The sequence below is a fragment of the Nematostella vectensis genome, chromosome 2 (genome assembly GCF_932526225.1).
Source record: "Nematostella vectensis chromosome 2, jaNemVect1.1, whole genome shotgun sequence".
In the NCBI taxonomy this organism is placed as follows: domain Eukaryota; kingdom Metazoa; phylum Cnidaria; class Anthozoa; order Actiniaria; family Edwardsiidae; genus Nematostella; species Nematostella vectensis.
Genome location: NC_064035.1, coordinates 4843323 through 4856750, shown reverse-complemented (window position 1 = coordinate 4856750; position 13428 = coordinate 4843323). Strand labels below are relative to the sequence as shown.

At 40.5% G+C, this 13428-nt stretch overlaps 3 protein-coding genes across 3 annotated transcripts; 2 read left to right on the top strand and 1 right to left on the bottom strand.

Annotated features, from left to right (window-relative positions):
* On the bottom strand, positions 1-1442 carry LOC125556657. Its single transcript, XM_032377735.2, has 2 exons — positions 698-1442; positions 1-280 (listed from the first exon to the last, which is right to left on the bottom strand). The coding sequence occupies exons 1-2, from the start codon at positions 1358-1360 to the stop codon at positions 131-133; spliced, it is 813 nt and encodes a 270-aa protein (XP_032233626.2). The 5' UTR covers positions 1361-1442; the 3' UTR covers positions 1-130.
* Positions 1443-1453: 11 nt separating this feature from the next.
* On the top strand, positions 1454-5867 carry LOC5508919 (MOB-like protein phocein). The gene is made up of 8 exons (XM_001629436.3): positions 1454-1600; positions 1951-2013; positions 2714-2814; positions 3327-3369; positions 3620-3706; positions 4478-4557; positions 4659-4770; positions 5206-5867. Exons 1-8 carry the CDS (start codon positions 1538-1540, stop codon positions 5374-5376), a joined length of 720 nt encoding a protein of 239 aa, XP_001629486.2. The 5' UTR covers positions 1454-1537; the 3' UTR covers positions 5377-5867.
* A 1255-nt stretch (positions 5868-7122) lies between these two features.
* Positions 7123-13136, top strand: LOC5508939. Its single transcript, XM_032377730.2, has 7 exons — positions 7123-7608; positions 8153-8227; positions 9211-9498; positions 10477-10794; positions 10988-11173; positions 11651-11785; positions 12351-13136. The coding sequence occupies exons 1-7, from the start codon at positions 7356-7358 to the stop codon at positions 12788-12790; spliced, it is 1695 nt and encodes a 564-aa protein (XP_032233621.2). The 5' UTR covers positions 7123-7355; the 3' UTR covers positions 12791-13136.
* Positions 13137-13428: the final 292 nt, after the last annotated feature.

Below are 13428 nucleotides of genomic sequence, written 5' to 3'. Positions count from 1 at the left end.
TTGGCGCATGTATTGTTTAATAATTTGCTATCTGCATATTACATTGCCTACACACTTGGATGACAGAATGACTGCAAATTACAAATTTTTTGGAAAAAAATTAAAAAAAATACAAGACGTAGTTTTCCCTTCAACTAGACACACTGTGCTGGTAATCCTTGTGGATCCCCCAAAACTTGTCCCACAACTCCTGGTCCTCGTCATCGCTGTCCGATGCGTAGAAAGACAAGTCAACCTCGTCGCACTTGAAGTCATACGCGCTAGCCTTAACGGTCTTTGCCTGTGAGAATAAGATGACACGAAATAAGAACTCTACGTGGCTAGTATGCACTTGACCCTATGTGTTCTATGTAGAGTGTAAAGAGTTTTAATAGTTATTTGATAGCTCTATGTAGAGTGTAAAGAGTTTTAATAGTTATATTTTTAATTTTTATTTGATAGCTAATCTGGCAAAAGGGGGTCGTGCGCTCCCGCAAAACTAAAAAAAAAAAAAAAAAGAATTAGATAACAAATAATGAATTGATGAATAGATAGCCTGAGACGCGTGAGCCGTGGAAACGAGGCAAGAACAACAACAACAACAAAAACCAAGAGAGCATATGACATATATCTTATGTTCTCTTGCCAAAACTTTATTTACAAAATAGTCAAAGGTGCCAAACCCGTGTTAGTAATAGCTAATGTTACAACTTCTCACCTTTTCTCTGACAGCCCTTGCTCTCTCCTCTCTCCTCTGTTGCTTGTCTATAATCTGTTGTACTATCTTTTGCCTGTTTTCGTCGACATTTGTCTTGCGCTGTGCCATTTCTACGAGCCTTTTCTTATTTTGATTTTTAAACTGTGCGTCTATTCGTATTTTTTTCATGGTTCCTGACGCATGCTTTGCCGCGTCCCGAACCTGCTCCAGTCGCCACCGGCGGTTCATTTCAGCACGCGCTTGCTTCTGGGATATCTGCAGGGCTTTGCGCATGCGCTCTGACTGTTCGTCTTTCTCGCATTTACACTGGGAAGACTTCTGAGCTTTTTGCTTTGTCGTATCGAGAAAGCGCTGTCGGTTCAGTTCTGCTTGGGCTTGTCTATTAAGAAGCATTTCTTTCGTTAACTTTTTTGGGACGCACTCTTCCATCCGCTTTGGAAGTCTGCCTGTTCCTTTTTCATCCGGTTTCAGAGGTATCTGGAAAACAGTCCATTGATTACTTTTTTGCTTTTTCTTGGAATCTCTACAAGCCAGAGGGTTGCAGGCTTGTTGACTGTCACACTCTTCGAAATTTAAAGAGGATCGCGAATAGCATTTAAGTGGTTTGACTTTGGCTTTGTTTTCGGACGGAGACAAAAATTTTGAAAAAGCTGTTCCGCACATTGCTTGGGAGTGGTTTGTCACACTAATAACTTGGATATCTACAAGAAAACTAAATTCCTATCTACACGTCACAAAGAGTTCTCTCGCGCGTAAACCCTCGCACTCGCGTCCAGTCCCCAGGCCGTATTACCCAGGGATCACCACGCGCCATACCACAATTCTGTTTGTTCTTTCGAAATGGCGGCCCCAGACGTCGGAAATCCTATTATTCGGAGGAATCGACCGGGTACAAAGGCTTGTGTAAGTTCTATACCTTTACGAATCCCGTTTATTGATCAATGGATTTCACTATGTTCAAAAATAACTTAGGGAGTGAAGAAAAAGTAACGTGACCTGCGAGCCGAGCAGTGTTGAGTTTGTTGTTGTTGTGTGGCGGTTACTCGAAATAGTTGTGTGCTGATTGCTTTGCTCGTATACGACTGTTTTCTCGTTTGGGCAGAAGTGCATTTTCATTATTAGTAATAATCTTAAACCTGTCGAGATTTTTCTTCAAAATATCCCCATTCATCAACCTTCTTCCATATCGGAACATCTGACAGCGCCGCTATTTTGCTGTGTACTTAATTCATATGTGACTATGTTTTAACTAGGACATGTATCAGTGGCCAGATGAACCATTTGAAGAGATGGATAGCACACTAGCTGTACAACAGGTATTAGACATGACAAATGCAGGCGCATGCACAGGGGGGGGTGCACAGGGTGCGCATGCATCCCCCTTGGCGGCCAAAAAGTGGGTCATTACCTATTAAGGAATCTTCAACTACTAGGCTTTTTTCATAAGATACCTATGACTGCAGACCCCTCTCAGCCTATCCTGGTTACGCCCCTGTAATGAGGGGCGATTGTGGGAGTGTTGGAGGTGCAACATTCTATGTATCATCAATTGCTATAATCAAAACACCCAAGAAGTTGAGAAAAAATAAAAACAAAATTACTGAGTAAATGCCTGTCTAAACATTGAAACATGTTTGTCAAACATTGTGTTTAATGCAATACATGGCACTCAGTTTGATTCAAAGGCACTTCCAAATGTTTAAACAAAATAAAAACATTTTCATCAAATTTTTGTGGTGAACATACATGTTTTACTGTTTAGCCACCCATCAAACAAAACATTTCATATGCTTTAGGCTTTCATCCAATCAGTCCATGATTTCCATGTCACATATGCACTCAGCCACCTTGTAAAACATGCTTTGAGCATGCCTTTTATATAAACTTGGCAGTTGATTACCTGTATTTGGCCAAATCTATTACCATAATACAGTATGAAAGTATGTCCAACAGCAAATCTGCTGCCATTGTGGGGATTTTTATGCATCACTCTCAATTATAGTTCATCATTTGCAGTATATCCAACAGCAGATCCGCTGTAATTGTGAGAATGTTGATGCAATTCTTGAGTCCCCTGAGGGACAGGATGAGGGAGTCTGGAAATATGAGCACCTAAGGTACATTACTTATTCTTGGAAGTACAGTATGAGTACCTAAGGTTCCTTTGTGTATTCTTAGAAGTACAGTACGAATACCTAGGTACATTACTTATTCTTGGAAGAACAGTATAAGCACCAAAGGTACATTACGTATTCTTAGAAGTACAGTACAAGTACCTAAGATGCAATACTTATTTTTGTAGGTATAACATTTTTCGTGGGAGTACTGTACGAACACCTAAGATATTGTACTTTCCATGCACGCAAAGATCTTGAGGGAACAAGCCACTGTCGTTTAATTTTATTATTTAATTTTTAATTGTCTTCTCACAGTTTCCACATAAGAATTGAGAGCTGTTGTGTGAATGTAATTTGTACATGGAGACTGATGAAGTTTGCTATCTGTTGCTCTGGGAGAAGAATGGAGAAGGACGTTGCATTGCTTTACCTTACATTGAGTTCTAATAACTAAAAATATCCACAAGCCCTTGAGAAAGAGAAATCTATGCTAATTCATATTTTTACCCTAGGCAATTTTGCATGGAGCTTAATGGGCTGGCAGTTAAATTGCAGGTTTGTTATCTATGATAAACCATGTTGGATAAAAAGTTGTGCTGTAATTGAACTTATAATAATAACTCTGCATTTACTTGTATTACTGTATTACACTACCTTATCTATGTGAACATGCCATGTACATATATTTAATCCATGTACAGCAATTATCCCAAACAACCTCACAAAGCAATCAGCAGACACCAAAATTTAGGATGCCTGTGATAATTTATATAATAAAAATTCTATTAATGTTTATTCGATTTAGAATGAGTGCAGCCCATCAACATGCACCCAGATGACAGCTACAGAGCAGTGGATATTCCTGTGTGCAGCTCATAAGACACCCAAAGAAGTATGTAAACCTTATGTTTTCAACAAACTCAGAAATATTTGGTTTATACCTTGAAATGGTCATTCAGTAAAATTGATCTATCAGTGGCTATGTGGCCAGTTTATTGTGATACTGAATACCTCTTTCTCCACCAGCATGAACACCTCACCCACCATCCCCCTTGTTCCCTCCCCCTTCACCCTAGATGACATGGTATGAATTACCTGCTCAACAATGTCTGATTACCATTTGCACCCTTCCTACCCCTGTACCCTCCTGACAGCCCCACTCCACTTAGCATGATTCTCATCTCATTCTCACCCATGCCACCAACCTCTACGCATACTGTACCCCTTTTATACCTCCCCATTCACCCTAGGTGCTATGGTATGAATACCTGCTTTTTACCATCTATTACAGCTCAGTCTTCATATTTTCTTCAAGCTCAATGTTCATATTTGGGACTTTATTCTGGAAGTTTGCAAAAGTCAAAGATCTTTGCTGGTACAACCTGGCATTTGTGATATTAGTGGCATTAAGCAATAATATAGTTTATTAAAGCCTTTTGCAGTCTGACTGAATTACAGGCTATGTGTGCAACTAAAATAAATTTAATGAAATGGTTGAAATCTTACAGTAACAAATTTAGAAAAGCGATCTGTATTTATGGGGACAGGTTAAGACTTCCTTCCATACCTTGTTGTGTTTTGAATCAATGGTTCTGTTATGAATCAGGGCGTAAACTGGACTACTAGGCTTAAACAAGTTCTTTTCATTTTCTTTTCCTGCCAGTGTCCAGCTATAGACTATACCAGGCACACTCTTGATGGTGCAGCCTCCTTACTCAATAGCAACAAGTACTTCCCGAGCAGGTACAATAAATGTCTCTTCCAGTTTTTGAGAATACTACATTGCTCATGTGATCTATACTTTATATATGAATAGAATTTTTTCTCCATTTTTCTTGTTGTAGAGTAAGCATCAAGGAATCATCTGTGGCAAAACTCGGTTCCGTCTGCAGACGTGTGTACAGAATATTCTCACATGCATTTTTTCACCATAGACAAATCTACGATCAATTTGAGGTAGGTTGTCCTATTTAATTTTTCCTCTGGCTATATTGTGTTGTATCATATAGAAATGGAACTGTTTTGAGCTGCTTCAAGTGATGTACTCAAAAGAGAGCATCCTTTAATATGAACTTTTCACTTTATGAACTTTTCACAAATGTGGTGTGTTCCCAATACAGCCCTTGTTTTATTGAAAACCAATGCTTTTGCAAATCTGAGTCACAAACATGCAAAAATACAGCAGATGGCAGAAGAACAATGTTCTGCACATACCGTACTCTTTGAAGCAAATGGAATGCTGAATCTGTTACTTCACCTGCTTAGAAAAATATTGGTCTGTCAATGACTTTTGTCATATTGATGGCTACACCTGTAAATACTGTGCTTCTTGACCTACTGTAGATATCATCTTTTTAGTCCATCCTTGACACATTCTGCTTATGTCAATAGAACGAGACTCACTTATGCCAAAGATTTACATCATATGTCCTGAAGTATGACCTGATGGCAAAAGACAACCTCATCGTTCCAATGGACCCTCAGCCTGCCACTCCGCCTGATAAAGTAGAGGATTCAACACCTGTGGAGAGTTCTGATGGTGCTGAGGACAACTGCAGATAGAAACAAACTATACTAGACTAAATAAGGGCAACATTTTACTCGCAAGTCATCCTCTATTATCCAGGCACATACATTACTCAGGGGGAGGTGGGGGGGCTTGGTAGCCAAAAAGTGGGTCATTCTTGTTAAGAAATCTCCAAATTCTATGCTTTTCCAATATGATAACTATGACTGCGCACCTCAGCCAAATCCTGGATACACGCCTGTTATCTTCTGATAAAAACATATTAAGGAGTCCCAATTTAATAAGCCCATTAGGGAGAAAACACTTGCGGAGTAAGTCACAAAGACATCATTGCTTTTGAACCTTCTCCGCTTGCTTAGTCCAGTGCTAATAATGAATATGGTGAATACCAAGGTGCTGTTATGTGTACAAGCTTTCCAAATATTTGCAGAATAACAGTGGTTGAAGATCAGTGATCAATCTCCCCTATGGGCACACAGTTATCTATTTGACTAAATTTATGTAAATAAACTATTATTGAATGATCGCATTTGTGCATTTTTTAGTTTTGATTTGTCTAAGAACGCCTTTTCTGTTTCTATGTGTGTTCCAAAAAATGAGGGAAAAAATTCTAAATAATGTTCTATGTGTAAATTTCAGCTGAATTGGATTTGATAATTGTTCAAGGCTGCGCTATTGTTCTACTACTCCTTTGGAAATCCACATTCTAATGACAACCGTACTGTGAATAAAAACACGAGACTTTGTTACAGTATTTTTTTTTATTTTACCAAAATACAAGATATGAGCTCTCTTCAATTTATCAGACCTCCCCCCACGCTTCTACTCCCGCCACTCTTTTTTAAGCCCCCCCCCCCTGTAAAAAATGGTCTGCGGCCCCTCTTATAACACTTTCTTTCCGCGTCACTTTAATTTCGCAATTTGAAAAAATTCGCGAAGATAAAGTGAAAATTGGGATGCGCGAAAATTAAGTGGATTCTCAAAAAGCCTTTCGGTTAAATATTAGCCGTTTTACAAGCGGCTAAATACCTTGTGTATTTAGTCCTCGAATGTACATATACTGTAGTACCGTAAAGCGTTTCGTTTCAGTAGATTTTTGTGGAACTTAATTAAGACAACTTATGTTATTGTTTCCACTTGTTTTGCTTGATTTTATTGTCCTAGAATCGCGAAAATAAAATGACCTGTTTTTTTTTTACGGAAATAACGAAATCGCGAAAATAAATTGTCGCGAAATATTAACAAAAAAAATACCGGTGTCGCAATATGGGACTAGCTATACAATAATAGGAAACATTGTGAACTGAATAAGATTAACATTAAACAACGACTCTCTTGCTCAGTATTATATTAAAACCAGACTTAAAATTCGGCGCCCGAAAATATGAAGCCCCCCCCTCCTACATACTTGCCAGCCCCCCCCCTCCAGGTATAAATGACCGCTCCCTTAACAAGGGGAAATCTGAGATTTTAGCCATTTATGCAATAAACGACCAATAAAGCCATTAGTATTTTGGATGTGATATGCTCTTGGTAATGTGGAAAAGGCGGTTTCAACAATGGCTTTGCTCTAAAAAAAAGTTGGTGAATTTGTTGTTTCGAATTCAAGCATATTCCTCTCCATTGCAAGCCATCACACTTTTCTTGCATATGGAAGGTGGAAGGGTTAGGGTTGAAGAGGAAAAGGAGGAAAAGGAGGAAAATATTCGAAAGTGCAAACCTCAAGTGACCATTTCCCTTATCTCTTCCGGGACGTGACGTCACGTGGAGATTTCTATAGACACCGGAAGATCAATAATTCAGAATAAACAACTGAGCGAAAGCCTTTTGATAAACAGCCTGGTTCTGCTTTATCCCAGAACTTACTGTCCTGAAAACCAAGGCTTGCCTTACAGGATAACGTGCGCCGGAACATGACTACTTGTTGATTCGATAAGAAACCCGAAGTTGCGTAAAACATTTGACAGTTTCACGGGATGTAAAGATGGCGTAATAGGAGGAAAATGGCAGGACAATGTGGCTAATAAGCGGGTTTATATTGTGGTGTTACATCAAGTCAGTAGTGACAGATGGTGTGCCTCCAAGCACGGCTGCCTCTAAATGCAATTCAAGGCTTGTTCATTGTGTTTGTGTTAACAAGACCGACCACGGAGTGGTTTCATTCAAGTCTGCTCGGTGTGTTTCAAATTTGGCCACTTGTCAACAATTAGATACAGAAGTTACAAAATGTTACAGAGCAAAACCACCATCAAAAGGCCACAATTCATGTAAGTGAATTATATATTATTCTCTATGATAACATGAGTTGAATTATTGAAGTTGAAAGTTACAGAAATTGTTTCACATCTGGACTTCGTGACGCCGCTAAATGAAACGTCAAATGGATTATTCGCGGGTTATTATTTTTGTACCTTTCTTCCTTTCTTATAATAATGTTGGTAACAATATGATGATAACAACAACAGTAATAATAATACTGTTGATGATAATGTTAATGATAAAAATTGATGATAATATTTTATGCTTTATTATGATGATATAATAATTCGGGGGAAGGGGCTCAGGGGGGTTCAGACGAACCACCCCACTCGAATGGAAGGTCTGCTCTAATGAAGGAAAATTATTGAGTACCACTGCGAGCTAGGGTGAGCTAACTAAGATAAAATGGTCCGCTAAATGGGTAAACAAACCCTCCCGCTCAAAATCCTTGCTATACGGGCCTGCCTATTCACCCCCCCCCCCCCTCTATTACTTCCTTTGCTTTAATCATCAGGTGTACACCTAATTATTGATTATTCACTTAATCAACAGATCTTGAAATGAGAGCAGAAGTCGAAACAGGGAAGTCGAAATGTCTCCCATACTTTGATAAGAATGCTCCTTTTGGTAGGTGCTCAAAATAATTCTGGGTGATGGAATCCCTGTGAAACAGGAGGATTTTTTGTAGTATTCAGAAATTGGGACAAGGTTAATTGGTAAAAATTGGAGTGTGTTGAGAATGATGTGCTGTGATTACAGAGATCAGCAGAACCAGGATTGTCCAGGGGAGGGGGTGGGGTATTTTGCTCCCACTTTTTCAATGGAAAATTTGGAAGAATTGCTCAGAATGCACAGATTTTATGCCTTCCCCCATATACTGGTTGTGTGCTATCTCTAATTTGCAGTAAATGATATGACAGACGCGTACACAGTGGGGTAAGCAGGGTGCTTGCGCAATCCCCTTGGGCAATACCACAAAATTATTTGGTGAAGTATTTTCTATTGCAATGCTACCCACAATGAAGAGAAGAATAATTTAAAGCAGAGAATTATATGCAAAAAAAGAAAATATTGTTTTGTTGTACTGTAAGTTTTAAAAACAGTGCAGGTTTGTGAGAATGTTGCCATTTTTGATTGCGAATGCAGCGCACGAACAATGCAAAACAATTCATAGACTACAAAATCTCTGCTAAATTTTGCAGATTTGTTTCCTGAAGTTAAATAATCATTTGACTATATCAATCATTTGATATAAATATGACAGTAAAACACAAGGACCTTTAGCAATAACTAAGAAGACATAAAGACAGGAATCGGTTTAGCGTGCTCATATATGTTCTCATGTAATTTGATTGACATATCAATCTACGTCACAAATGACTGGAGATAGGTCTTTCAGTTCCCGGCCTTTTTCCTAAGGTTGATCAAAATACCTTAATATTACAGATGTAATATTATGATGTTAGCTCCCCCTCCCGGCGCTACAGACATGTGCTATACATCTCTATTGCCTGGGCTGCTTAGTAATCAAGGCTTCCTTTTAAAGAGGGTGTATTGAGTCAAAGCCATCAAACTTGCCTGTTTAAACATTTTTGTCTACTTTTTTTAAGGTTCTCCAAAAGTGGTTCTTGTGAATACACCTCGTGTTAGAAATGCTGTTGTTGATGACCGAGTAGAAATTGAATGTCAAGTCACATCTAATCCTGAAGCCCACTTGTACTGGATTTCTGATAATGGACAAGTCATTACAAGTAGTGGCAGATTTCTTGTTTCAAACAGAAATTGTAATCCAACATTAACAATAAGTTATCTTCTGGCATCTGACAGTGGGAATTATTCATGTGTTGCTAATAACTCTGTGGGTTCATCCAGACAGACGGTCAAGATTATTGTGAAAGGTAAAACATAGTACAACAGGCCCTTCCCCAACCTCACCTATTCTGGTCTTCTCTTTCTCCCCTGAGCCTCACCTTACCCTCCCCCAACACCTCGCCTGTCTTGTTTACCTCTCCTCCACCTCAGCTGTGAAATTTGACCATCCCCCCAACCATGCCTGTAATGTTCTGCCATTCCTCTGACAAGTGATGTCCCCCTTTCCCCCCCCCCCCCCCCCCTCCTCGCCTGTGATATTCCGCTCTCCCCACCAACCTCACCTGTAATGTTCCCCATTCCATGTCTCCCCTCCATGACCTAACCTGTTTTTTTGTTCCCTCTCCTCCACCCATCTCAGCTATCTTGTTCCCCTCTCCCCCCATCTATGCTGTCTTTTCCCCCTTTCCTCCCCCTCACCTCACCTGTAATGTTCCCCTCTTATCCCCAACCTCACCTGTCAGGCTCATAGCCAGGACTTTTTTTCAAAATGTTTACGGTGTACAAGCCAAATCTGATTGGTCAAAGTTGTTCAGCATAGCCCACTTTCTGTGTCCTCAATGTAAAAGTTTAAAATTGTTCAGTGAGGCATTTTGTTTTGGAAAAAAATACATGTAAGGGGGTGGATGCTGAGGAAGAGGGAAAAAGACAGGTGAAGTTGAGGAGAAGGAAGGGACACGGAAGGGACACGACAGGTGAGTTTGGGGGACGGGGGTGATAGGGGAACAAGACAGCATGGCCCGCTTTTTTGTGTCCTCACTGTAACTTTGTGTTTTGCTTAGGGACCAACCATTTGACTTTTGGTGGGGGGGGGGCTTTTTTTAAATATCCATCACCAATTGGTGGACGAAAAAACCTATCTGCATGCTTTGAAAAAAAGATCCCTGCGCACCCAAAAAAGCCCCCCCCCCCCCCCTTAGAAGTATTCAAGTCTAAATCAGTTTGTACTTATATACACAAGCATACCTAATTTCTTTTTTTTCTTGATTTTCATAATTTCTTTGTAGTGAGGCCTTACGACAAGCCATCCGTACGCTATGTCGGGATTGATGGTGACCGTTACGCAGCATACCTCGGAAGCACCATCAATTTGACATGTACTATAGACTTTGGTGTACCCGGTGGGCTCGTGCGCTTCCGTCGTGTTGGGCAACTTGTTGATGACGGGGGGAGGTATTGGAATTTTCTTGGATTACAAGAAAAGTCATTATTTACCCAGAAGTTACGGATCTCAAATGTTACCCGGGAGGATCAAGGAAAGTGGGATTGTTATGGACGAAGCAGTAAAAGTTTTAGTGTAAACAAGTCGTTCATATTAAATACTGGTAAGTTTGTTGGTAATTTTTCAGGCCTTCAGGGGAAAATAGAAATGTACCAATCCCATCCAAAAAAAGAGGGTTGTCCGACTCTGTTATAAGAACATAGTTGCACCTCGTTCTAGACGCTAACGTCAACGACTTGTTTTGACGTCAACATATTTTTCAGCCGTTGTCTTGACTATCATGTTTTTGTTCCCAGCTCCCTGCCCTGCTGGGTACTTCTGTCCGTGGTGGACTGATGAAAAGATCCCATGCCCATACGGGACCTTTAGTGTCGGCGGGCAGAACGAGACCTATCATTGTACCAACTGTACATCTGGGACTCCACGACACGATTCTTTGGCTTCGCATGAGCCCGCGAGATCAGAGGATGAGTGTCCACGTGGTAAGGGTCACATTCCTATGCTTAAAGCCACGTGTGGTAAACTACAGGAAAAAAAGCCAGTACTCTCGCGGGGCCCGATTTGAAGCTTTTCTATACCTAAGTGAAATGTTTTATTTTGCTATGAAGTTAGATTAGGCTCGGTTCCAAGCCGTTGTGTACAAATTGCTCCAATGTCTAAGGGATCTCGGGTACACAGGAACCCTAGCGCTTGTAACCGAGCTCACGGTTGGATGTGATCGTATCAGGATAAATAAAATAACTAATGAGGTACCCTTACCTCTGTCCCTTTTGATCGTTTAGATTTTACGACTGTTTGTGTCTCTGTGCCTCGGTACCGAGGGTGATTTCACTTGGGGCAAAAGCTCTGCTTCAATGGCGGGAGATGAGATGACTAATTAGTGAACGTGTAGTTTAGTTTATTCGCCTTTATCGGAATATGTTCTTGCACTATAAGCCAGTAACTGTCTTTTATATCAGCTTCTCTGAGGAATCGACCCTTGTGGTTGGTAGCCGTTGCACTTGGTATCTTAATGGGGGTCTCTGTCACGGTCTTCCTGTGGTACCGACGTCGCTGTAAACGTTCTGCATTCCCGTACCAGCAATCTAGTGAAGGTATGTATAAGAGCTCACACGATTAGATCCTGGCTTAGAAACACGTCTCTTGTAGGACAAAACGCCGGGTGTCTTGGCGGTATTTCGTGGCGGCGTATCGTTTTGACTACTTTGTGTCTTTTACGTTTTGTTTATGTTTTGTTCGTGTTTACGTTTTGTTTACTCTTATGTGAAGTTTCTGTGACCATGGTCTCTTGGCGTGACGTTCCTGTGACGATGGTCTCTTGCGTGACGTTCCCGTTGCCATGGTCTCTTGTGACGTTCCTGTGACCATTGTCTCTTCCGTGACATACCATGACCATTATCTTGTGTGACATTTCCGTGACTATGGTCTCTTGCGTGACGTTCCCGTTGCCATGGTCTCTTGTGACGTTCCTGTGACCATTGTCTCTTCCGTGACATACCATGACCATTATCTTGCGTGACATTTCCGTGACTATGGTCTCTTGTGTCATTTTTTCCGTGACCATGGTCTCTTGCGTGACGTTTTCGTGGTCTATTCCCTAACTATAATGTGGGATTGTTTTTCCATGCTTTTTACTTTATTATTTTTCTTAACTAAAAGATGACGACGAATTCTCTTCGCTGTACGACGTGTTCATCTGCTACAGTTCAAAAGACATAAAATTCGCTAAAGAGCTACAGGAGAGGCTAGAGAATGCTGGATTCAAGTGCTGCATTGATCTTCGTGACTTTATGCCTGGAGAAGCGATTGTGGTCAACATAGCAAACGCCATCTACCACAGTCGAAAAACCCTAGCTATTCTCTCACCAGACTTTATTGAAAGCGAGTACTGCAAACACGAACTTCACCAAGCCCTCAATCGTAGCATTCGCGCCCATCAAGTAGTTGCCATTTTGTACAGAGAGTGCAATGTGCCGCTCGAGCTGCGTCACAAGACGTATCTGGACTATTTGAACTGTTACGTCAAGCCGCACTTCTGGGAACAACTCAACAAATGCCTGAGTGAAAGGCAATTGAAACCCATGGCCCTAGCTACCTAGCTAATTTGTACATTCTGGAAACAAGTGCTGGGGGGTTTACAGTCATGCTAGCAGTTTGAAATAAGGCATTGTCAGATATGACGATGCCACCAAACCTGCTATCGGACAAATCTATCTACGAATCTACTTGTCGACGTAAACACGGGACACGCTTGATAAATACACGGACACCCTTGATAAATACACGGACACCCTTGATAAATACACGGACACGCTTACAGAGAGTAATGAAAACTTAGACCAGGGACGCGCCTTTTATACCGCAGGTAGAGATAAAGGAGTTGTTTAGAGATATAGGGGTTCCACTGTATAACATAATAGAAAATGAAAGGAAAGATTACTAAAATTGTGTTCAGTGCTTTTTGCGACGCCTGATATAACTGGAGGTTTACCCGAGGCAGCGTAGTTGAATTTTTTTTAAATAAACTCAAAGCTTACAATCTTTTAATCTCAAGGCTTATACAAACTTTTAACGGTTTGTTGGCCGTATAAAATTTAATTTCCGAAAACAGGTATTTTTCTTTTATTCGAATTTTTTTAATATTTTACGATGTTCTGTGTTACAGCTTCTGTCGTGTCGGGTGCCTAACGAAAGACTCATGCAAAGATGATATTTTTTCCCCTTCCCTTTCCGCCTA